This window comes from Panthera uncia (assembly GCF_023721935.1).
Source record: "Panthera uncia isolate 11264 chromosome B3 unlocalized genomic scaffold, Puncia_PCG_1.0 HiC_scaffold_1, whole genome shotgun sequence".
NCBI classification, from domain to species: domain Eukaryota; kingdom Metazoa; phylum Chordata; class Mammalia; order Carnivora; family Felidae; genus Panthera; species Panthera uncia.
The window spans coordinates 27,323,553-27,349,064 of record NW_026057582.1 but is presented as its reverse complement, the minus strand read 5'-3'; the positions used below and the strand labels follow the sequence as shown (position 1 = coordinate 27,349,064).

The following is a 25,512-nucleotide window of genomic DNA, read 5'->3' as shown; positions in this document are numbered from 1 at the left end:
CTCTGTCTGCTCCTCCCCACTTGCACTCTCTCTCTCTCAAAAATAAACATTTAAAAACAAAACAAAAAAGCCAGGTTTTCTTTTTAAGAGCTTTTTATTTGTAATTTGTTATTCATAATCAATTAGTACAACACAGGATCTGAGAAATTTCAAATGAGGCCACACTAAATTTTTAAGATGCTATTAGCATGAATATAACTGCATATTTTTTTCCATATAAGAAACAAGAAACTCTTTTGAGTAGCAAGTAGCTAGACAAATGAGTTGATTCCAATTAGAGCAACACAATTCTGATGAGTCAGTATTTTTACAAAAGTGATTTCCCTTAAATATAAGGAAAACATAGGAATCTCTGGGATTATATTTAATTCCAGTTGGAATTTAGACAATATGAGCTTTCATTCAACCCAGCCTATTGTTGTTGGATTGGATTAAGTACCACTATTAGTTGCCAGCTGTGATAAGTAGAAAGAAAATAAAGGGCATTCTATTATCAAATTATAAATTTTTATTGCCTCACATTTAGGAAGGCAAATCCAAAAAAAAAGAAACAAAAACAAAAAAACCCCAAAAAAACCAATAAACCCATTAGGGTCATAAATGTATTTTATTAAGGTTCCAGTCACCTTAAGCGATTGAAGACTCTGACACTCTATCCAGCAGTGGTAGTATTAAAATCCACAGAGTGCACAAATGTTTTCAAAGTTTTGATATTCTTAGTTCACTGAATCACTGCCATGGAGCAGATTAGCATTATCCAAGTGACTCATGAGGGAGCAGAAAAAATAAATGACCTATATCATCTGCCTGAGGACCAAAGACTATTCTATCAGAGCCAGCAGCCGTCTCCTAGTTCACTGGGTAAAAACTATATCCGAAAAGACTTGATTCGGTTGGGAATCTGTTTTTTTAGCTCATCAGTTTCTGTTCTGACATAAAGTTTAGCTATATCAAAAGAAAAGGCATAAAGACACTTGAATATAATGGTTGCAGAAGAATCTGTCAAAGCATTTCTTTTTTACTATTTCATGTCATGAAGAGCCTTGAAATTTCTTAGGCACCAATGAATTACTCTACATTAAGAGTTCTTTCGTTAAAAATTATCACTAACGAGAAATGCAAGCAAGAAGAAAGAACAATATAAAAAATTCAACAAGTAATACCTGGTTACACTTACTTAAGGCAAGAGTCTTGCACACTTTCATGGCTGGAATACCCCTTGATTTCTGGCCCTAAAAACCTTTTGAAATAGTTCTCTTAAAAAACTCCATTTGCATCTGAATTAATGACTGAAGCATTAATGATTGTTGAAGCCAAATGTGAAATTTAACACTTGGCACACACAACAAAAAGTTGATTTATCCAGTACATACTGAGGTATCCTTGAGAAGTGATTTTAAGAAGTAGGAACAGTGACAATGATAGAATTAGTAATTAGTGGTCATGAATCACTAGGACAAAGTGGCATTTAGCAGAAAAGAAAGCAGTTGTCACAACCACAGGATAAGTAGAAATGTATTATGTCCTTCATAGTGTGGGATAAATGACAGGCTCAGGAAAGCTTGGCAGAGGGGTCTCCCCCACTACCATTTATGTAGGGCTGTGTTTGAGGATCAACCAAAGGGTGAATTAATTTCTGTCCTGTTTCCCCATCCAAGGAGTCCTCTTCCAGTTATTGGAAGATCTTCTTTACATACACTATCTTCCCTTCCGCAAGTCATCAGAAAAGGGGAGAACTTTTAGAAAATAACCTAAGATCTCATTCCATATAAGTGTTTCAGAGTTAACAACAGTTACCTCAAAAACCAAAGTAAGGAGCAAGTGAAAATCTGTTTTCAGAGTCAGACTAGGAATCTCCTCAGAACAACTTTGCAGGGGCCAATGGTCTTGAGAAAGGTCTTAATTACCAGGTATTCCAATCCTAGAGATCTGATCTGAGCAAAGTTGGCAAATGAAGTTGGTCAAGAACAGAGGGAGATTACTCAGGGTGGACTGAATCTGGAACAAACTTGTTTCTAACGGCCCATGGTAGGCATGACTACGGCAGGTGAGGAAAGAGTAGCATCTTCTTCTTTCCACTGAGAAGTGATGGTCTTTAGCTGAGTGTAGAATTGGATGCCCTAAAGAGAATAAAGGAAAAAAAAAGAGCATATATTCCTGGGGGTTTCATGATTTCTCTTTCAATCAGCTTTTGAAGGAGGTGCTGTAAAGCGTTACTAATGTTGCCACTTGAGGAGCTGGTGCAACCAAAATCCAACATATTGTTCATGAGATAATCTATTTAACACATTTAGCACAATGCCTGGCATAGTAAATAAATAGTCAAACCTTACCGATCATTATGCTGAAACTAGTCAAGAGGATCTAAATGGAAAAATTGAACAGTGTAATCTGTTAAACTTGCAGTTCATTCTATTCCTAGAGCTGAATGTGTGCTCTGAGATATTAGGACCTGGCTCAAATCCTGCCTCTCCTCCTTGTTGACTGCCATGTAACATTGGGCCTTATCTGTGACCTGTGGCTCACCTCGCTGTGAGGGGAAAATGAGATGACCTTCAAACGTCCTAGTAAAGTAACTGCTGTTCAATAACTGTTAGTTTTTCTCTCTTTTCTGTGAAGAAGAAAAAGGCATGAAGGGATAGAATACATATTAGGCCATTTCTGACAACTGTCAGTGATGCTAAAGTAGTAAAATCTACAATATCTTACAAATCTAAAGTAAACTGTCTGATACTACACACATTCACTTCTAAAGCACCTGTAATGTGAACCAAAAAAATTCATATGTAAGGCTTTATATACAGTTTATTTTGTAAGAATAGGCTTGAGCAAAGGAGAATAGACTGTGCAGATCTAACACAAAAAAAACTAGCAAGCTAGAAAGATAATGTTAGAAAAAACCACAACAGCTTCTTTAAAATACTTTTCTAGAATTATTTGACAAAATCTGGGCCATGTTAATATATATATTAAGGGTTTTAGAGTTATTATATACTTTCAATATAACTAAAGTTGTCATTTTATTATGAGAATGATTCTTTCTTGTCTATTTTCCCAAAGAATACAAAGTAGAAATTTTTTGAGAGAAGGAGAATATGAAGGGGGGAGGGGCAGAGGAAGAGGGAGAGGATCTTTTTTTTAAATTAAGCTTTTCGTTTTTTTAAACTTTATTTATTTATTTTGAGGGGGAGGGGCAAAGCAAGGGAGAGAAATTTTTTTTAATTTTTTTAAATGTTTATTTATTTTTGAGAGAGAGAGAAAGAACATGAGCAGGAGAGGGGCAGAGAGAGAGGGAGACACAGAATCTGAAGCAACCAAGACAGGGAGAAAAAAAGCAATAGTTTTACTCTGCTTCCCTCAAAAGAAATTTTTGTTAATAGAATCAAAGTAATCGATTATGCAAAAGCTGTGACTAATGTGCAAACTGAATAATCTGCCTCCAAATAACCAAAATGTTTTCCTTTTTTTTTTTTTTTTAAATGTTTATTTTTTGAGAGATAGAGAGCGAGCAGGGGAGGGGCAGAGAGAGGGAGACAGGATCAGAAGTGGGCTCTGTGCTGACACCAGTGAGCCTGATGCGGGGCTCGAACTCATGAACCTCGTGATCATGACCTGAGCCAAAGTTGGCCGCTCAACTGACTGAGCCACCAGGTGTCCCCCAGTATGTTTTCTTAACCAGCTGGTCACACTGTTACATTCTGCTATGCAATGCTACTGTTAATTTTTTTTTTTTAATTAAAGTATAAAAGAGAGTCCTGTATAGAAAACATGTAGTTTATTACTGAAGGTTCCAAAATGGCTGTATCTCTGTGGGGTTACAAAGAACTTTCACTAGCCCATTTGTTAAACACATGTTTGGGCACCTGCTCCGTGCAAGGTACTGCAGTTAAGTAAATAATTACAATGTGATGTGTTCTTATCTTGGCTTACACAGCCCTACAGGATTCCCCCTGCCTCTCTAACCTCATCTCTTACCACTCTCCTTCTCATTCACTCTCTGTGCCCCAGCTCATTTCTGCTATTTGAACCTGCCATGCCTCGTCTTAGGAAATATGCATCTGCTGAAGGATGTGGTAACAATGGTGATTTGATCTTCATAAACTTATGAAATATAAGTACTATTGTTATTCTCATTTTATAGATAAGAAACTTGAGACACAGGATATTCCTCAAAGTCATGCAATTAATAACAGGCCAAGCTGAAATTTGACCCCAGGCCATTCTGTACCAAATCTGCTTTATTTTTTTTTGTTGTTCATAATGTATCCATAATGCTTAGAATAGTTTTGGTACAAAGAAGGTATTCAGTAAAATTTTTGTAAATGAAGGGGTGCCTGGGTGGCTCAGTCAGTTAAGCACCCAACTTTGGCTAAGGTCATGAGCTTGCATTTCGTGACTTCAAGCCCTGTGTCTGGCTGTGCTGACAGCTCAGAGTCTGGAGCCTGCCTCGGATCCTAGGTCTCCTTCTCTCTCTCTCCCCCTCCCCCACTCACACTCTTTCTCTCTCTCAAGAATAAATGAACATTAAAAATCTGTTTTGTAAGTGAATAACTTACAGGAGAAAAATGTGCAGTGGGAGGACATGGGGGCATTCCCAACCCAGCACTGAGGAAGGGGGTGGTGATAGTCAGAGGTGATTTTCTGGAGGAGTCAGTCCATGATTCAAACTTAGACAAGACAGATGATTAAGACTTAGATGAAAGAGGAGAGGCAGGAGGAAAGGCTCTCAGAGGAAATGACATACATAAAGGCTTGGACTTCCTCATGCTCTTTCCCCAAAACTTTGCTGCCTTGAGTTAGTCAGGGAGCAGCAGCTTTGACGAAATTTTGTTGTATTTTAAATCTTCTCTAGGGAACATCCTGATAAGCATGGCTGAACAACTTATGACCCAACAGAAGCTAATGTCAGGGCCTTCCTTTCAGAATCCTTGTTCCTGAGTATATTCAAGAAAGTTTCTTAGAGGAAAACAATATTTTCTTAAAGTTACCTGTTTGCCATAGAAATTGGTGTCTCCTCTGAAGGAAGATCGAGAACCGGTGAATGAGAACATTGGCAAAGGCACTGGAATAGGGACATTTACCCCCACCTAAAGCAGAACAAATCCACATAAATAAAAGGACTCAAACAAAGGAACTTTCCATTTAGAAGCACAAATGCTTGGCATCAGACAAACCGATTTTAAATACCCCAACTTCTATCCCATTCCTTCCTGTATCCCATGAACTGTGATTCCTGAGGAAGAAATGGGGCACTGTAGGAAATCAGAGGCGCAGCAACCGATCACTTTGCTGTTTCCCTTAGATAGTAAACAGTATATGAGTACAAGAATCTCCTAAGAACTCTGTTCACAAACCTGTCCAACATCCACCAGGTGGGAATATTTCCGAGCAGTGGCTCCATTGGTGGTGAAGATGGCGGTTCCATTTCCATATGGATTATCATTTACAATCTTGATGGCTTCATCCAAAGTGTCTGTCTCCAGAACCACAAGAACTGGACCAAAAATCTCCTCTTTGTAACAGGTCATAGTTGGCTTCCAGGAGTGATGCATCCAGAAAAGAAGTCAGTATTTTAGGCTTATCTGGTACTTTATTACCCACTGTTTACATGGACAATTTTCATGTTAGTAACCTCTCTTCATTTTAAACCACCTTTTAAAAAAAAGTCCTTTCTTGCTGTGTTCCATCTTTGAAGCTACCAATCATATAAACAACTTGAAATTCCTATTAACTACAATTACCCTCCTGCCCTTTGAGCACTGTATTTTTAGGTCCCATGACCCATCACTAGCTTCCTCTTTTATACCTGTATAACTTGTTTATACAATTGTTATGTTATGAAAAGTTACATGAAAATTCATTTTTTATAAATCAAATATACATATATATATATATATATATATAAATTTTGTTTAATGTTTATTTCTGAGAGAGAGAGAGACAGAGCACGAGCAGGGGAGGGGCAGAGACAGAGGGAGACACAGAATCCAAAGCAGGCTCCAGGCTCCGAGCTGTCAGCACAGAACCCGAAGCGGGGCTCGAACCCACAAACTGTGAGATTGTGACCTGAGCCTAAGTCAGACACTTAACCGACTGAGCCACCCAGGTGCCCCTAAATCAGATAGATATTGAAAATAACACAGGAGAGTGTTTCTGTTTAAAGAAACCCTGTACTAAGTTTTCTGTAACATAAACAATTCATTCTCATTCATTCCCTTGCCTCCCCAAATGAGTCTGTACATTTATATTTTGATATCAGGTCACATTAAACATTCAAAACATCCTTCACCACTGTAGCTGCTCAGCTATGTTTGTTGCTATTAAGTGGATTTTTCCTCAATGGTTCTGTGGCAAGAGATTTCATAATTTCTACTACACTTACATTCAATTCTTAATTATTCAGGATTATAGTAGGTATAGTGGGGACATAAGAACTTCAAAAAAAAAGCTTCCTCACCTCAATTTAGTCATTAATTTTAGCTCAGAGATTTGTGGAGTTTTAATAAATAAAAATTGAGAGATCAATTATTTTTCTTTCGTCACTTTCTGGAGAAGAGACAGCTAAATTTGGGGCACAGAGTAGGTACTCAGTAAATATTGCGTGGTCAATATGTTGATGGAGACACTGTAATAGCTATAAACTAGACAGCAAGGAGCAGAACGAAAAATTAATATTAAACAGATAAGTAACAAATACAAGATAGGGTTGGCAAGATATAGCCAGTGGGCAGAATGTGGCTTGCTGCTTATTTTTGTACAGCTCACAAGCTAAGAATGGTTTCTATGTCTTTTCAATGGCTGAAAAAGAAATCAATCATGACATATAAAATTACTTAAAATTAAAATTCCATTGTCCAATAAAAGCTATGGAACACAACCACATAGTGTTAATGTGCTTTCTCACTAAAATGTCAAGAGTGGGTAGTTGTGACACAGACTGTATATCCTTGCAAAGCCAAAAATGTTTACTATCTAGCCCTTAATGGAAAATCTGCCAACCACTGGTATAGTGGAAGGAGGCTGGGTGTCAGGATAAGAGGATCATTCAGACTCTAAATAAAATAACTGACTAATCCTGGCAAGAGATGAGGTCTCAGTCATTAAATGTCTTCATTTGGAGGGATGAGATTCCATCCATAGCCTTCAAGGTACCTTTAGTGCTTGTATGTGTGAAATAAATGAGCCAGAGTTATTCACCTTGACATTTGAGATGATGGTTGGTCCAACAAAGTTGCCATTTTCATAGCCTTTCACTTTAATTTTTCGACCATCAAGGAGGATAGAAGCTCCCTCCTTTGTTCCACTATCAATCAGATTACAGACTCGCTCTTTGGCCTGGGGGGTGATCAGAGGGCCAAGATCAGCTCCAGGCTGGTCTCCTGTAAAACAACACAAAAGTATTTAATGTTTTCACTAACATATATTATGACTGCTAACTATGACAAGTACACTATAAAGAGAGGAATGGTTAAAGAGTAGACATGATTACTCCCATTGGCCAAAGCCAACACTAAAACCAAGAGCTTAGCGCCACAGATACAAAGTCTAAAGGAGCTGGGCAGATAACTGATTACCTGCATTGACTCTCAGGTTTTTGGCACGCTCCACCAGCTCTGGCAGCCACTTCTTAGCTTCTCCTACAAGGATTGCTGTGGAAAGAGCCATGCAGCGCTGACCAGCAGCTCCAAAGGCTGCCCCAACCAGTTGGTTCAGGGTATTTTCCTTATTGGCATCTGGCATGACTACTCCATGGTTCTTGGCTCCCTAAAGGAAATATAAAAAGTACATGGATCTTCCTTGGCAAAATACAACGAGGCTAAGAAACTAAGCAAAATCTGAGATTTCAAATAATTTAAGGAAAGAGAGAATTTACCCTTTGTTGTTCTGAGGCTAGATTTATTATCATTTTGATACTGTGAAATCTTGATAGCATAGAGTAAGTCTCCAGGTTACTTTTTTTCTACTTTCTTAGCTGATAAGCTGTTATATGTTTATTTAGATCAAAATCATTACCAAAAAAACAAAACAAAACCTCCAGTCACATAATCACATTCAGTCAAACTGACAGACTAAATACTGCACCCAGGAACCAAGAAGAACTCCCTTCTCTTTCCTAAGTTAGACAGGAAACAGTCTATTGTCTGCTGGGATTTCCAGCTATAAGAAGAGCAATGTGAACAAAGAGCTGCCAGTATAATACCAGTGGTCAGCTGAATGGCGAAATAGGTGGACCTCTTGATACACCATTTCTGGAAAGAGGTTCCCCAAATTGGCTTGCTTCTAGATACATAGCCTCATAAATTTCTTTACTAGGTAGGATAACATGGTCATTTCTAAACATATGTTTCCAAATACAGTAATCTCCCCTTATCTGGGGTTTCACTTGCCACGGTTTTAGTCCCCCAAGGTCAACTGAAGTCTGGAAACTATGCCTCCTAACACTTTGCCACAATGCCCACGTCATTCATCTCACTTCATCTCATAAGGTAGGCGTTTTATCATCTCACATCATCATCATAAGAAGGGTGAGTAAAGTATAATATGGTAGCTCAAGAGACCATATTATTAAAAACATTTTTTTTAACGTTTATTTATTATTGAGAGACAGAGTGACACAGAGTGTGAGTAGGGGAGGGGTAGAGAGAGGGGGAGTCACAGAATCTGAAGTAGACTCCAGGCTCTGAGCTATCAGCACAGAGCCCGACACGGGGCTCGAACTCACGAACTGTGAGATCATGACCATGCCGAAGTCAGTCGCCTAACCAACTGAGCCACCCAGGTGCCCCATCAAGAGACCATATTATAATAGTGTATTGTTAAAATTCTATTTTATTATTAGTTATTGTTAATCTTTGTGCCTAATTTATAAATTAAAATTTATCATTGACATGTATTTATAGGAAAAATATAGTATATATGGAGGTCAGTACTATCCACAGTTTCAGGGATCCACTGGGGGTCTTAGAAGGCATCCCCCACATGGGGCGCCTGGGTGGCGCAGTCGGTTAAGCGTCCGACTTCAGCCAGGTCACGATCTCGCGGTCCGTGAGTTCGAGCCCCGCGTCAGGCTCTGGGCTGATGGCTCGGAGCCTGGAGCCTGTTTCCGATTCTGTGTCTCCCTCTCTCTCTGCCCCTCCCCCGTTCATGCTCTGTCTCTCTCTGTCCCAAAAATAAATAAAAAACGTTGAAAAAAAAAAAAAATTTAAAAGAAGGCATCCCCCACAGATTAGGGGTGACTACTGTACAACTATAGTTGAGTACATGGATAGATACCATGTTTGCTATTTAATTTTATCCCATTACACATAATATACTGTTAGACACAGAATAAACTCAATAAATATGTAATGAGATGGGAGTGGCTTAAGTCAAATTGGCCAAAACACATTCACCAGGAAAAGAAATAAGTGAGCATATCGGGAACTGTTTCTAGGCCTGTGCATAGGTGGCTGTCCTTTCTGCAACATTAACCAAAGGGTGAGAAAGAGGCAACTGGATTTACAGTTAGTATCAAAGAATTACTATGTACTTGGCAAGGAGCTGGTAAGAGAATATTAAAACTACGCAAACAAGTAAACCATACTCACATACAGGGTATTTGGCTCCTTCTAGTACCTTAGATAGCATGGACTCTTAGGAAGAGCATATCTGACATTATAGTAGTTGGGATATGTGTTGAACGGAAGGAAGGAGAAAGGGCTAGAAAGGTATGAAGGAAGAAACAAGGCCAGAACTAGAATTCAGCTGCTACTGCTAAAGCCAAAGAATTTGAATAACATTCTTAATGAGAAAGGTGCTCTTTGTCACCAAGATAAAGTGTCTAAGATAAAAAGTAATTAAAGTGGCTTAGGATAAAAATCATTACCAGGTTCATGGTTAAAAGGAAGACATTCAGGATGAAATGGGAATAAAGACACATTGGCATGACAGTGGGATAGTAATGCCTCGGCTGAAGGGCTGTTTGTAGGTAATTTTATTATTATTTCTTAAAGTTTATTTATTTTGAGAAAGAGAGAGACAATGAGCAGGGGAGGGGCAGAGAGAGAGGGAGAGAGAGAATCCCAAGCAGGCTCCATGCTAGCACTGTAGAGCCTGACACAGGGCTCAATCCCACGACCGTGAGATCATGACCTGAGCAGAAATCAAGAGTCGGACGCTCAACTGACTGAGCCACCCGGGGAACCCCTGTAATTTTAATACATATAACAGATTTGGGGGGAAAAACGAATAAGAAGTCACCATATTGGCTTGAACTCTCTTGCCATGTCTTGACCCTCTCTCGAAGATGTACTCTCCTGCCTGGTTGGATCCCACAAAGCTGATTGCTTTGATATCCGGATGATCACAAATAAAGTTTACAGCTTTAAGAAGAAAAGAAATGATTACCACAAAGGAGCAAATGGCCGTGGGCTTCTCAACATGGCAAATTTGCCTTTTTCCATTGCTATGAATGAGAAGTTTCTATACTTCTATTTTTCTAGTTTTGATTCCCATTTTGAAGTTCTTTCCTTTCTCTTAAATTCTTTAAACTACTATTTCTATTTAGCCTCTTCCCTTTCATTATTTTTCTCATTTGTTATACCTACTTCTAACTCCAAAGGCTACAACTCCTGTTTTCCTCCAAAATAGCAGCCTTTTAATACTCAACTCTTCCTTTTATCCTTTAAGAATGTGATAGTTCTTTAACTGTTACTATATACTGGGACTCTCAGATACTACTGTGCTGTCATGTGAGCAGCAATATAGCATAATTTAAAAGTAAAAACCAGAGTTTTCCTGGGTACTGACAGTCTGGCTTTGATTGTTTCTAGCAAATGACTTCATTTCATTAAGCCTCAGTTTCCTTACCTGTAAAATGGAAAAACAATAGTATCTACTGTTTATAGGTTTCATAAACCTAAGGATTGTTTATAACACTCCTTAAAGGATTGTTATAAAGATTAAATGAGATAATATATGAAAAGCACTAGAAACTGCCTGAAACACAGTAGTGCTTTTTAAGTATTAGCTATTACTATGTGAATTAGAAGGCCTTCAGTCTCTCTGAGGGCTATACATTTTTCAGTATCGAACTGTAAACATTCTCTTTTATCTCTTTTGTCTTGACCTAATCCGTATTTCTTTGTCCCAATGTATTCTGTAGGGCCAGAAGCACTGCTACTCCCCAGTCAGTTTCCTTAGCATACAGGGATGGCAGTCAACAAACATTACCTTCAAACATGGAGGTTACTATCAGTAAATCCCTTCCTCCCTAGGTTCCTCATCCTAAAATATTCCTTCACCACTCAACACCTTGATTTTTTTTGGTAGCCAGATTAAGTGCCATGTACAGAAGGGCAGTTACCTTCATGTTGTCCATGGATGATATTTAGTGTTCCATCTGGGGCACCAGAGTCCTGGAACAACTTAGCAAGAAGCATGCTTGCTCCAGGAACTCGCTCTGATGGTTTCAGTAGGAAGGTATTTCCACACACTATGGCCATTGGAAACATCCACAGGGGGATCATGGCAGGAAAATTGAATGGAGCAATGCCCGCGCACACCCCCAGGGGCAGACGGTAGGAATAAAGGTCCATGTCTTTGGTGATGGATGGCATAGTCTCTCCCAGCAGGAGGGATGTTACACTGCAGGCATGCTCAACCACCTCTGCAACAGAGAAGCAGTCAGACCACCAGCTCTCCACCGGGCACTACTTAGCTTTGTCCTGCTCTAGTCATCCCTGAGACAGAGAATGGCTCATGCCAATGACACACGGCAGAAAGATCGACTTGCCCGTCCATGTGAAGGGGCTGAGCAAAATGAGATTCTCCAAATAGGAAAAAAAAAAAAAAGACAGTGAAATGCATATACCTACTGAACGATCAAGTAAAATAAATGAAATAAATTGATCCCATAGGTACCTAAGAAGTATTGCCATTTTCCACAAGTATTAAAAAAGATCACGGGATAGGAAAATCTACATGGAAGAAGCAACCTCCCGTTCTGAGATCTTTGCCTCCCATCTTCCTTTGCTCCTTCCCAAAGGGTTCCTGAACTCCCCAAGAGGGACTCCCAGCTTACGAAGGCCTCGGAATACATCTCCTTCCGCATCAGCGAGGGTCTTCCCTTGTTCCAACGTGATTAACTTGGCGATTTCTTTCTAGAGAAAACACACACAGAAACCAAGGCAAAGATGTGCCTCCTTTTAGTTCTTAGGTAGCCAAGGAAGAACAAAACTGGGGGAGAAGTAGTATAAGGGAGAGAGCCATGATCTATGTCTCTGCATTGTAGAGTTACAAGGGCAGCTAAAAGGCCTCTGCATCCTAGGCAACAGCTTGGAAAATAATACCATTCTGATTTCTTACCAAGTTTTCTTTAATGAGTTGTTGATAGCGGAGCAGGATCTGCTGGCGGCTTAATACTGAAGTGTCCGCCCATGCGGGAAAAGCACGTTTGCAGGAAGCAACAGCCGTGTCCATTTCGGCCTTGGTGGCCAGAGGAACGTGACCAATGACCTCATTGGTGGCCTGATGGGAAGAACAGCACATCATATTTTGCCCCTTGCCTGCCTTGTCCATTTTTCACCTAATAGAGGCAGCACTATGTACTTCACGACAAACACCCAAGTCCCTAATTTCCCACCACGTTCCCAGAATTCTAGGCTAGTCAGTTTAAATCCCAAAGTAGCTTTGCTTACTGGGTTGTGGATGTCAATCCATTTGTCACTTTTGGATTCAACAAATTTCCCATCAATGAAGAGCTTTACAGTTGGCTGGAAAATAAAAACCCCACAAAATTTGTATTAGTGAATTGTTCCTCTCCCTTTCACAAAGAGGAAGGAATTCAGGGTTGATAGTGAATCTTCTGTTCTCTAGAAATGCTAACACTAAGAAAGAGATACACAATGTACTTGTCTATAGTGTTCATTAAGATGTGGCCGAGCCTCTCAATACTGTGATTTCTCTGAGGAAAAGTCCCTGCTAATCACACAGTGGAACTTTATGTTGCTGTGAAGCATCGAATGAAAAAGCAGCAGATTCTGTATTAACAAAGATTAGCTAGTTGACTTGTTCACCCAGCTTACTTTTTGTCATGTCACCATGAGCATGAATTACATTTACGATTAAAAGACTAGAGCTGAAGTCAGACACTTAACCGACTGAGCTACCCAGGCACCCCTCTGTGTGTGGTTTTTCTGAGAAGTAGCTTCCTTACATTAAATTTTCAAAGGAGGCTGTGGACCAAAAAAGGCGAAGGACTACTGTGTTATAGTGTGTGCATGCTTTTAAATAGAAAGGATTTCGAGCACCTGTCCTTATGTGTTAGATTTCAGGTACTGCAAATGGCTGACAATTCTATGAAAACAACTTTAAAGATTGTGAAGAAGAGGACAACTATCTGGCAGGATCAATAAAACCTCTAGAAGCCATGAAAATGTTTGCATTTTTTGACATAGTAATCCTACCTCAGAAGGACAGTAATCTAAAAGAAGGAAAAAACTATATAAATAAATGTTTGTTTTATAATATTGAAAAAGTCAATCAGTTTAGGTGTTATATGGGAAAATTTTTAGTTAATTCAGGCTACATATACTTGATGGAATATTATGCAGCTATTAAAAATCATAACTGTAGGGGCGCCTGAGTGGCTCAGTTGGTTGGGCATCTGACTTCAGCTCGGGTCATGATCTTGCAGTTTGTGGGTTCGTCGGTTTGAGCCCCGCATTGGGCTCTGTGCTGACAACACAGGGCCGGCTTTGGATCCTCTGTCTCCCTCTCTCTCTGCCCCTCCCCTGCTCACATGATCCCTCTCTCTCTATCTCTCTCAAAAATAACCAAAAAAAAAAAAAAAAAAAAAAATCATAGCTATATGGGACCTGTGTGGCCCAGTCAGTTGAGCATTTGACTTTGGCTCAGGTCACGATCTTGTGGTTTGTGAGTTCAAGCCCTGTGATATGGGGCCTGTGTGGCCCAGTCAGTTAAGCATTCGACTTTGGCTCAGGTCACAATCTTGTGATTTGCGAGTTCAAGCCCCGTGTTGGGCTCTGTGCTGACAGCTCAGAGCCTGGAACCTGTTTCGGATTCTGTGTCTCTGTATCTCTGCCCCTCCCCTGCTCATGCTCTATCTCTCTCTCACTCAAAAATAAAAATAAAACATTTTGAAAATTAAAAAAAAAATCACAGCTATAAAGAGCATCTTGCAATACTGAAAATGCTTACGACATATAATTAACAGAATTTAGATAAGAAAACCAAGATAGAAGGTTTCACATATACTCTGATCACAATAATATAAAGAAGATAAATGGGAATACCCCCAAATTATACTGTATTCCTTCTCAGAAGTAAAACTTTAGTACCCAATAAACTTACCACTGAAGAAGAAAAGGAGGATGCTGGATACCAAGTGGAATTCACCTTGGAAGAGACCTGTGAGGTAAAAGAATGATTATTTTGATAAATGAGAGCAGAAAATTATTAAAACTTGGAATGGCTACCATATGCTTAACATTACACTAGTTACTATGGGCATACGAAAAATGATTTGGTGTTTGCTCCCAAGGGTCATATAGTCCTTAAGGAGAAAAGATAACAGACGATGACGTACGGCAAACTATAAGAAAATAATAAACCATAATGATCATGTCCTCAGTGTCCAGGGAAGTCCTGATTTAAAAAGTTTTGGTGGCTCAGTCAGTGAAATGTCCAACTCTTGACTTTAGCTCAGGTCATGATGTCACGGTTCATGGGTTCGAGCCCCACATTGGGCTCTATGCTGACAGTGCGGGGCCTGCTTGGGATTCTCTCTCCCTGTCTCTCTGCCCCTCCCCTGCTTGCTCTCTCTCTCCCTCTCAAAATAAAGAAACTTAAAAAAAGTTTTTTTTTATTGGACCATATTTTCCTAATTTTTGGCCTGGAAAATGTAGTGACCACAAATCTTAACAATATGAAAACTCTTAAATGGTATCCAACACAATCGGTGTCGAATATAAGATAGCATATAACCAAGTGTCAAATGTAAGTATTTACATGCCCATATAAATACTTGAACATAAATGTTTATGGCAGCTTTGTGAAAGCCCCAAACTTAGCAATAACCAAAATGTCCACCATTGGATGGGTGAATAGGGAAACTAATGTGGTATATCCATACATTGGAATAGTACTCAGCAATGAAAAGAACTATTACACATGCAGCAACTATAGCAATCATAACTGGGTAAACTGGATAACTATAGCAATTATACTGGGTAAAAAAAGTCAAACATGCAAACAGTGTACACTTTATGATCTCATTTATATAAAACTAGAAAATGCAAACTAATCTATAGTGTTAGAAAGCAGATCAGTGGTTGCCTGGGGATGATGGAGGAAGTGGAGAAGATGGGATAGGAAGGTAACTTTTTGGGGTGAGAGATATGCCCATTATCTTGAATGTGATGGTATTTCCACAGGTGTATATAAACATAAAACTTGGGGTGCCTGGGTGGCTCAGTCAGTTAAGCATCTGGCTCTTGGTTTTGGCTCAGGTCATGATCTCTTGGTTTGTGAGTTTGAGCCCCACATCAGGCTCCATGCTGATGGTGCAGAGCCTGCTTGGGATTCTCTCTCCTTCTCTCTCTCTGTCCCTCCCCTACTCCTGTGCTTTCTCTCTCTCAAAATAAATAAACTTAAAAAAAAAAACCACGAATATAAAACTTATCAAATGGTATACTTTAAATATGTAGAGTTTATGTCAATTTTATTGCAATAAACTTGTTTAAAAAATGCCACATGTACCTTATAGGAAAAGAATGTGTTGTATAGGTAACATTTGATAGGGTATAATCAGCAAACTGGGGAGAGGGGCCAGTTACAATAAAATAACTTCATTTGTATATATACTATAGAAGTTGATTTAAGAAATATTCAAATCAATTAGGAATGGGAAGTAGAGGAAAACTGTATTCTAAAAATCTTTTATCTTGTCTGAAGACAGACATGTTTTTACTTTTTATTTTTAACATTTATTTATTTTTGAGAGACAGAGTGTGAGCAGGGGTGGAGCACAGAGAGGGAGACACAGAATCCAAAGCAGGTTTCAGGCTCCAAGCTGTCAGCACAGAGCCCCACACGGGGCTCGAACTCGTGAACCATGAGATCATGATGTGAGCCAAAGTCGGCACTCAACTGACTGAGCCACCCAGGCGCCCCAGAAGACAGACATGTTACTCAAAGGGTTTGGGGCTGCATGAAATACAAGAATTTGTTTGTGTTCCTGCAGTACTATCTAGGGGAAAGGGTGCCAGTCCTTTGGGCCAGCAGAAGATTCTTCCAAATGCCTCATCTACTTCCTCTCCCATTCCCCACAAAAATTATTTCAAACCATCCACACTCTTCTAGAGCCCACCATGTTTTATTTATAGGCATGTTCCCAACATCAACATGGTACCTCGTACATAGGAGGTGTTTAATAAGTATCTATGGAACAAATGAAAGGTCTACTGGGTGGCTGACTGCCCCCAACCAAGACTTGGTTAGGTGTCCCTTTTTGGACTCCCAGAGCAGCCAGTACTTCCCCTATCAGGTTTATCTGTCTGTGCTGTAGTTGCCTGGCTACTTGTCTGTTGCCCAAAAGACTTGAGTTCCATGAAGGTAGGCACTGCATCTGTCTTGTTCACTTACTTTACAGTTATTGTGATCAAGATTGTCCAGATACGGAAAATAGCAAGTTGCTGGTGCTCATTCAACGTTACTATTATATTATTATAAATACTTTTTGCTGTGACTCCTTGCTATTTGAAAACTTCTCTTATCTCCTCACTATTATATCTTTTCTCCTTGCCACAACTCTGTCTTCTCACTACTTAGTTGTTCTTACTCCTTGCTATTTCAAAACTTATTCTCTTAAAACTTCCAACCTTGCTGCTTCCTCTCTCATTCTCAAAAGCTGACCTTTGTTTTTCCTACTTCAGAGGGAACAGAAACCATCAGATGAGAACTTCAACTTCCTACTAGCAACCCTACAAAACTGACCTATACCCATCCTTTTTCCCTCCTTTTCTCTTATAAGGAAGAAGATAGCTCCCTTATATAAGGGAGAAGATAGTCAATCACAATCACAAGCTCTGTGGGGACAAAGTGACTGGGAGACTGAAGCGTACAACAAGTATCTATGGACTGACCAATGAGGCACCTGTCCTCCAACTGAAGGCTAATCTCTGCGCCTGTGCTCTAAAGCCAACTTTTCCCACTACCCCAGACACCTCTATTAATGATCCTTTCTTTCCTGAAACTTAAACCTCTGTCCATCCAATAGCAAGGATTCTCTATACTAATTACCTTTATTTCCTTATTTCCCGCTAACCCTTCAATCTACTCCAACCTTCATGACTAAACACCAGTGACTTCCTACATCCCATGGGCTCCTCCCAGTTCTTCTGTACTTAACCTTTTCCCGCCCTTTTCACCAGTCTTCAGTATGTCCTGATATCATCCTCTGCTCCCTGGCCACTAACAATTCCATTTCCTCAAGACTTGGTCCTAGGCCTTCTCTTCTCATTCTGCACATTCTCCTCAGGTGATTTCATCAACTCCTGTAGCTTGATTATCTAGATTCTGATGATGCCCAAATCTAGTTCTTAGCCAGCTTCCTCTTCAGATAATAGTTACCTAATTGTCTTCACCACACCTCTATGTGGATATTGTTTAGGTACATATTGAGAAAGCTGAACTCCTCATCTTCCTCTCACCAAGCTGCTCTGCTTTCTATATCCCGCTTTTCAGTGAAGGGGACCACTATTCACCTTGTTGCCCAAGAAAAAACCAGAATGTCACCCTAACTCCTCCCTCTCTCTCCACAGTGAATCAAATCCTGGCAATCGGTCCTCCTAGAAATCTCTGGAACACAGCCTTTTTTTCTCTATGCTGCCTGCCATCACTACAGTCTATACCATCACTGTCTCTTACCTGGACTTCAGTAACTGTTTCCTCACAGGTCTCCCAGACTCCAGTTTTAAGCTTTCTGAATCTAGCTTCCTCTCCCATGCCAGAGGGGCTTTCTAAAACACAAACCTGGGCAGATCACTCCCTTGTTTAAAAAGCTCCAATGGCTTTCCACTGTTCTTAAAGGCTAATCTTGATGTTGCTTAGAATACTTCCCGTGGCATCTTTACTTTTCATAGCTTGCCACTTTCCTCCTTGCTGTCTATGTTCTAGGCATTTGGAACATGTTTTGTGCTCTTTTTGCCTGTATACATGCTGCTCCTTCTTGCATGGAATTCTGTTTGCTTGACTCACTCCTATTTCTTATCTCCCTGCTTAGCCATCACTTTGGGTATCAGTGAAGATCAGTTTTATGTTTGCCAGTAGGAAGTTGAGGAAGTTCTCAACTGACGGTTTCTGTTGCCTTTGAAGTAGGAAAAAAAAAGGTTAACTTCTGAGAGTGAGAGGGGAAATAGAGTCAGAAGCTTTTAAAGTCACAATCTCAAGTTTAGCTCAAGCACCTGATTATACAGCTCTTACAACACCTAACTTCCTCCATTTCTTATGTTATGGAATAACAGATTGTTTAATTATTAAGTCTCTTTCCCCTTAGGTCACTAGATGGCTGTGTCCTCAGCTCCTGGCATTGTTCCTGGAATAGAGTAAGCATTCATTAATACATTTGCAGAATGAAAATTGAGTACTGGCCAAGCAATCATTTGGTATTCATCATGTTTCATGTTTACTCTCTTACAGGGCAGAAAATGCACAGATCAGTCAACTTGAGGATGCTAGGCCACTTAGTTTTATTTTTTTACTTGCACACAGCCTCCTTGCTGTCAAGAGGGCATAAAAGGCACTGCATCTGGCATAATAAAACATTAGCACATAATTTTTGATGGGTTGGATCTCCTATCTTTTCTTCATTTCCTAAAAAAACATTCATTACCACTGTTGTTAAACTATCCTGCTTCCAGTCACACCAAAATTCTTCCTCTCTAGATGTCTACTTCATACTTGTTTCCTTTATCAGTCACTCCCTTTCCCCTTGGCTGAAGGCCTGCTAGTCTTGCAAAACTCAAGCTGGAGCCAACTCCTTTTGGATTTTTTTCCTGAATTGTACAGATTGAGTATGAGATAGTTTCCCTACATCCCTGCAGTACTCTGTGCACTCCTACTGTTAGTGCTTACTATTGCATTACAATAGGGGAGCCTACAGTGTGTGTCTTACTTAATCTCTCCTTTCCCAAAGCCTGGGGACAGTACCTGACATAGAAAGAGATACCAAGACTTACGTCCTGAATTCTCAGCCCCATCAGTCACTAGTTGGGAGATACTGTCGGCTTAAGTGTCAGGTATTTATTTCATTATATTCATGAATTCCAATCTTCACAAGTATTCTTGAAACTAAAAAGTGGTGTTGCTAGGATAGAATGCAAGCATGACTGTGAAGTCTGTACTCTTTAAACTACATCACCGAGGCAAGCCACTGAGTGTCTTTAAGACTGGTTTTTTCTTGGGGGGTTTGGGGGGTCTGGATGGCTCAGTCAATTTAGTGCCTGACTGCTGATTTTGGCTCAGGTCATGACCTCACAGATCATGAGTTTGAGTCCCACATTGGGCTTTGCACTGGCAGTGTGGAGGCTGCTTGAGATTCTCTCTCTCCCTATCTTTCTGCCCCTCCCCTGCTCGTGCTGTCTCTGTCTCTCTCAAAATAAATAAATAAACTTCAAAACAAAAAAGACTGGTTTTCTTTACCTCTGAATATGCTAAACCCATCATAAGTTGAAAATACATTTAATATATCTAACCCACCAAAAGAACATCATAGCTTAGCCTAGCCTACATTAAATGTGCTCGGAACACTTACATTAGCCTACAGTTCTACAAAATCATCTAACACAAAGACTATTTCATAAAAAAGTGTTGAATATCTCATGTAATTTACTGAATGCTGTTCTGAAAGTGAAAACCAGAATGATTGTATGGGTACAGAATGCTTATAAGTGTATCAGTTGTTTAACCTCGTGATCATGTGGCTGATAGAGAGCTGTGACTCCCTGCTGCTGCCCAGCATTCCTCAAAAGTCTCATACTGCATTTTGCTGGGGGTAGGGACGATAAAAATTCAAAACTTGGAAGTACGGTTTCTACTGAATGCATATTGCTTTCACACCATTGTACAGTCAAAAAGTCTTAAGCTGGGGTGCCTGGTGGCTTAGTTGGTAAAGCATCTGACTCTTGATTTTGGCTCAGGTCATGATCTCACAGTTTTGTGGGTTCGAACCCCAAGGACAGCTCTGTGCTGACCCTGCAGAGCCTGCTTCGAATTCCCTCCCTCTCTCTCTCTCTCTCTCTCTGCCCCTCCTCTACTCACACACTCTCTGTCTCAAAATAAATTAAAAAAAAAAAATAGTCGGGGTGCCTGGGTGGCTCAGTTGGTTAAGTGTAGGACTTCGGCTCAGGTCATGATCTCATGGTTTGTAGGTTTGAGCCCCACGCCGCGCTCTGTGCTGACAGCTCAGAGCCTGAAACCTGCTTTGGATTCAGTGTCTCCCTCTCTCTCACAGTGTTGGAAACAGTGTCTGTTTCCAAAATAAAGTGCATAGAAAGGGAGATTCCTCTCCTTGATTCAAAGCACAAAATACCTTCTTAAGGCCATCAATGACTCACTGTGATGGTGGGGAAGCAAAGGAAAAAAACCAATTTTAGTAAAAGATTTCAAGGATAAATTGGTAATGGGAATTATAGGGTAGAAACTTTGTACCCCTACTATAAAAAAAAGTCCTAGAAAAACAACTAGGATCACAGCAAGAAATAGATGAGTGAAGCCAGACTATCTGAAAAACTTTTCTGGCCCATTCTCCTCACTGTCCCGTTAAAAAGCATTTAAACATGAACCTTTACTGACTTTGCTAAGAATTTAAAAAATGCATTAAGTTTCTGCAGTAGAACTCAATGCAACCTGGTAAGTGCTAATATTATCTAAAAGCCCAGCAATATAGAGGAAGAAGTTCCCAGGCTGGATGTAACAAGTAAGAAGGGCAAAGCTGTTTCTTGTAGGTTGGAGAAACTTTGCCTGCAGTAAACCTTGCCCAAAGTACTTGCTGGGTTGTGAAAACTGGGGAAAGGCTATGAACAGAGTTAGAAACCACCCTCAGGCATGCAGAACGGACCCAATCCCCACCATGGACAAGTGTGAGGTTGTGTTAGCACACTCAAAGCTGACTTTGGTTTAGGACCTTGGAATTAACACTTCTTGTTTATTTTCTACTACCCATTTTAGAGTTATCACCTCATTTTCTATCACTTTTTTTTTTTTAGATGTTTAGTCCCTTGCATATGCTTGGAACATCTGGTAGTATAACTATGTGTCCTTATTTACCACCAACAAGAATACTGTAACTTTGCTAAAAGTTTAAATGAAACTCTTGGCAAGAAAAGGGACAGCCTACAGCCTGTGGAAAAAACAAAGAGCCACAGCTAGGTTAAACAGCTCAGCAAATAACTGCTTTGGGGAAAACCTAGTGTACATCTTCTAGAAGGATATTCAAAGTTCATTCACGGACCCTCCCCCTCGTGTGCTTCCTTTACCACGGATTACAGACAGTGAAGCAGGGTGGGGGGAAGGGAACAATCTGGTCGCTCTGGGCAGGAGAAAGAGCTCTAAGAAAGGTGACCAGAAAAGGGAGTTTCTGGAAAATAAGGTGAGAGAGGTGACTGGCACAGAGGTGAAAAGGAAACACGGCGAGTGGACCAAAGTAAGTGAGGGCAAGTGAGCGACTGCAGGGACGGACAGGGCTGGGGGGGAGGGGAGTGCGCCAGAGACAGAAAGGGAGAGCCTCCAGAGTAAAAGGGCAGAGAGCCAGGGGTGACAGTCCAGGATCCAACGAGGGCGGATGAGAAGTGAAGACTGGGACAAGGCCTCACGCGCCGGGTGGGAACTGGAAGGTCGGCTAAGAAGGGGTTGGCTCAGAGAGTGGACGGAAAGGACCCAATTCCTAGCTTCGCCGTCCCTCGGTAGCACCCTCACTCGCCTGCAGGATCCGGGTCCGCACTGCTGCCGCCGCCGCCACCGCCGCCGCCATGGTCCTCAGCTGCCTGCAGTCGGCCTCCAGGAGCCCCTACTGCGGGTGACTCCCTAGAAGCGCCACGGCTGCCAGGCCCAGCCCTCCCAGCCTGCCACACTTCCTCATTGGTGGAGAAGACTATTTCCTCTAGCCAATCACGCACCCTAACACCTTACTGCACTCCTCTCAGTCCCGGTCTTGGGGATACGCGATTGGTCCGAAGTGGAAGAGCCCTAGCCCCCTCCCAGCTCAGAAAATTCCGTTGGCCGAGGTAGGAAAGTCGCCACTGACTTGAGTACTCTGTATTGAGCACACGGAGAAGACGCCCCCTAAACGGGAACCCCGATTGGCCACAGGTACGACGGCGGTCCCACCCCCTCACCGAAGAGAGTAAATAAGACCCTTCAAGAACTTTGCAGTCGCCGCACCTCATCCACTGTGCGAGGGGGTGTGGCCAGCACTGGAGGCGGGGCTAGGCAAAGCTTGCCCTATGGGGCGGGGAAATGAGACGGGGCTGCAAGTTGGGGATAGGGGTTTCTCTCTGGGGGCGTGGCTTATGGATCCTAGCTTTCCCGCCGACGGTTGGCCACGTCACGTGACATGGGTTGGAAGATGGCGTCTCCCACAGACGGTAAGAGCCGGCATAGAGACCTTTCGGCTGCAGCCTCCTTCTTTGCTCTGCTGGTGACTTCCATTCTCTGCCTGACCCTCGAACTTACACTTTTGTTCTTGAGCTCTAACCCTTTCCTTTAGGCTTCTTTTTCTTAGGATGCGGGTGCGTCTTCAAGCTCGCCTGTTCTTCACAGTAGCTCCGGAGGTGCCCCGTTTCCCCTCTGCGTACCAAGCGGGTGGAGGAGGGCACCCTCGTGGGGCCCATTCCAGGCGGAAGGTCGGGGTCGCTCTAGCCCTCCCTTAGCCCCATTTGGGTGAGGCAGGGCCGAGGAGGATATACTGCTGGGGGGAAATGTGATGCTTTAGTGTAGTTTTCTTCTCAGGGCACCCCATGGAAGGGTCGAATCTCTTCTTTTTGAGCATCTGGGAAGATTCGTTCAAACCCTAGCTGGGGTTGGTGGCTGACCTCATTCCCGGAATTAAGCCACAAGCAAAACCTGATATTCTCCTGTCTCGGTAGATTGGGACCGTTGCCCTGTTTTGGTCCCTTCCCAGAGAAAGATGAGAATTGAGCTTTTCGTAGTCATGCACTTATCTCATACTCTCTTGCTTCTTCTGTATGTATTTCCTCAGGCCCAGTGAGTGAACGATTTCCGTCTATATGTTGTCTAAGATACAAGTCACTTCAGATAGCAATTAAGTGGTTTTGGTATATCCGCATTCTTCTGCACTCCATTCTGCCTTATTTATGATTTTGCAGTCATTTCTGAACTCACTTAATTTTTGCTTCTACCGCCCCCATCCTCACGTCCATTTCATTGACATGTAGTTTTCTCTTCTCAAACACATTTTGTGTTTGGAAGAAATCTTGAGAGTTTATTTCAGGAATGAGGAGATTGAGGCCAGGAGAGCTATTACTGAGTTTCCACTGTATGAAAGGCAAAATGTTAGGTGCTTTGGGGAAGGAAGAGATTAATCAATCATGTAAATGCTTTTGTACTTTAAGGTCTCATTTTAGATCACTTCCCAGAGAAGGTTTCCCAGAACACAGTATCTGAAGTTGCCTCTCTTCACTGTTAGTCACTATCTCACTACCTTCACTGTCAGCATAATTAGTCTGTTAATTTTGCCCCTTTCATGCTAGATTATAAATTCCAAGTCTGTCTTGTTCATGGTTGGATCCCAGAGTTTAGCACAGTGTCTGGCAAGCAGTAGACCTTCAATTAACATTTTATTTTTAATCAATAATTTACTAGTCTTGGGTTTCAAGTTTAACTTAGTCTTAAGTTTTTTGAGCACAGGTGCATACTGTATACGAAATTATGGGTCCGGGGCCAAAAATATTCCTGCCTGGATGCTCTCTTAAAATGTCTTTCTTGCCAGAAAAAACAAAAAAGGACATTTATAAAGTCAACTATGGGAAGGGGTAGTTATTGTTTAATAGGGTACAGTTTCAGTTTAGAATGGTGAGAATATTCTGGAGATGGATGGTAATGATGGTTACACAACAGTGTGAATGTTTTTAATGCCACTGAACTGTACCCTTAAAAATAGTTAAAGTGGTACATTTTGTTATGTGTATCTTACCAGAATTTTAAAAAAATCAGCCAAGTGATAGAAGTAGAAGTAATTGCTATTAAAATTTTTAGTTTATGGGGCGACTGGGTGGCTCAGTAGGTTAAGTGTCCGACTTTGCCTCAGGTCATGATCTCGTCGTTCACGAGTTTGAGCCCCGCATCAGGCTCTTAACTGACAGCTCAGCACCTGGAACCTGCCTCAAATTCTGTGTCTCCCTCTTTCTCTGCCTCTCTCCCACTCATACTCTGTCTCTCCCCCGCTCATGCTCTGTCTCTCTCAAAAATAAATAAAAATCATTAAAAAAAATTTTTTTTTAGTTTATTACTAAGTTGTTTTTATATTTATAAATTTGGAGATTTTAGAATTGTGTTGCTTGTATTTTGTTTTTTTCTTGTGTTCTCTATTTTTTTTTTTTTCCTTTTTTTGGCTAGGAAGAATATTGGAAACATTGTTTTCCCTTGATCTTCTAGCCATCTCCATAGTCACTCTATTTGCACACTTGATTTTTCAGTTTTCATGCTTATCTTTTACAGAATTGCATTCTTCACCTAATCTTTTCCTTTTAATCTGACAAAATCAAGTTGAGCACTTTGAACTTAAATACAGCTTCTAAATAAGTATCTCATCCTAAAATATTCCACTGCCTAGCTTTCTCACTATTTTAAAAGTTTATTTTGAGAGAGAGAGTGCATGTGTGAGAGAGTGGGGGAGGGGCAGGGAGGTTGAGAGAGAATCCCAAGCAGGCTCCACTCTGTCAGTGCAGAGCCCAATGTGGGGCTCGAACTCAAACTGAGAACTCATGACCTGTGCCAGAGTTGGATGTTTAACCGACTGAGCCACCCAGGTGCCCCTAGCTTGTATCTTTAGTGTTTTACCTGTCTCTTTCTATAAGATTTAATTCAAATCTAGGTCATTTACTCATTTGTCTTTTTAATGTTAAATTGGCTTAGCACTTCTTTAAAAAGGAGAACATTGGAATTAATGAATGAGAGTAGCACTCACAGCAAATTCTGAGTTATGCCCCAGACCGTGGGATCATAAGACCACCCTTGTTTGTTACTGGATCCTATTCTCAGTAAGTTCACTTTTGTTGTGATTGAGCTTCCCATCAGTAACATTCCTTGGGAATTTGAAAATTGGCATTTTGTGTGTTACACACAGCTTTTCTTTGTTACCATTTTTGGATGCTTAGTTAAGACAATTTATTAGGGTTGAGTTCTTTACCAATTAGAATGCTGCTGGAAATTCCCGTAGAATATTGGCGGGGGGGGGGGGGGGGGGGGGGGGGGGGGGGGAGGGGGGTGGGGAGA

At 41.0% G+C, this 25,512-nt stretch overlaps 3 protein-coding genes across 9 annotated transcripts in view; 2 read left to right on the top strand and 1 right to left on the bottom strand.

The window, feature by feature from the left end:
- The window catches only part of BBOF1 (basal body orientation factor 1), a 53,397-nt gene extending 34,595 nt beyond the window's left edge, over positions 1 to 18,802 (top strand). For 2 of the 4 annotated variants that reach the window (XM_049611398.1, XM_049611402.1), the window contains exons 12-13: positions 18,557 to 18,605; positions 18,700 to 18,801. In XM_049611398.1, coding sequence (XP_049467355.1) covers positions 18,557 to 18,604 — 48 coding nt within the window. In that variant the 3' untranslated portion in view covers position 18,605; positions 18,700 to 18,801. Of the gene's footprint in view, positions 1 to 4,852; positions 4,995 to 18,556; positions 18,606 to 18,699 lie in introns of those variants that run through there. The other 2 variants (XM_049611401.1, XM_049611400.1) reach the window with 2 other exon arrangements.
- Positions 470 to 22,196, bottom strand: ALDH6A1 (aldehyde dehydrogenase 6 family member A1). 2 transcript variants are annotated; one of them, XR_007453406.1, is made up of 13 exons: positions 21,980 to 22,196; positions 14,353 to 14,409; positions 12,678 to 12,752; positions 12,346 to 12,507; positions 12,062 to 12,140; positions 11,345 to 11,647; positions 10,240 to 10,361; positions 7,575 to 7,764; positions 7,198 to 7,379; positions 5,355 to 5,534; positions 4,989 to 5,087; positions 2,527 to 2,611; positions 2,031 to 2,120 (listed from the first exon to the last, which is right to left on the bottom strand). XR_007453406.1 is itself a non-coding variant. In XM_049611403.1 (12 exons), the coding sequence occupies exons 1-12, from the start codon at positions 22,028 to 22,030 to the stop codon at positions 2,016 to 2,018; spliced, it is 1,605 nt and encodes a 534-aa protein (XP_049467360.1). In that variant the 5' UTR covers positions 22,031 to 22,196; the 3' UTR covers positions 470 to 2,015. The 2 variants fall into 2 exon arrangements, 1 of the variants encoding a protein (XP_049467360.1); XM_049611403.1 differs by lacking the exon at positions 2,527 to 2,611 and having other exon boundaries at positions 470 to 2,120.
- A 350-nt stretch (positions 22,197 to 22,546) lies between these two features.
- The window catches only part of LIN52 (lin-52 DREAM MuvB core complex component), a 109,905-nt gene continuing 106,939 nt past the window's right edge, over positions 22,547 to 25,512 (top strand). For 2 of the 3 annotated variants that reach the window (XM_049611426.1, XM_049611428.1), the window contains exon 1: positions 22,547 to 22,643. In XM_049611426.1, coding sequence (XP_049467383.1) covers positions 22,613 to 22,643 — 31 coding nt within the window. In that variant the 5' untranslated portion in view covers positions 22,547 to 22,612. The remainder of the gene's footprint in view (positions 22,644 to 25,512) is intronic. The other variant, XM_049611427.1, reaches the window with a different exon arrangement.

Bases quoted from the DNA above. Each gene is read 5' to 3' on its own strand.
- ALDH6A1 (XM_049611403.1), bottom strand. From the start codon at position 22,030: ATGGCGGCGGCGGTGGCGGCGGCGGCAGCAGTGCGGACCCGGATCCTG. The intron at 10,362-11,344 runs GTAACTGCCCTT...TTCTTCTTAAAG, and splicing joins CATCCATGGACAACATGAAG to CTGTAAACTTTATTTGTGAT. The intron at 7,765-10,239 runs GTGACTTCTTAT...TATTTCCTTTAG, and splicing joins AGAGAGTTCAAGCCAATATG to GGAGCCAAGAACCATGGAGT.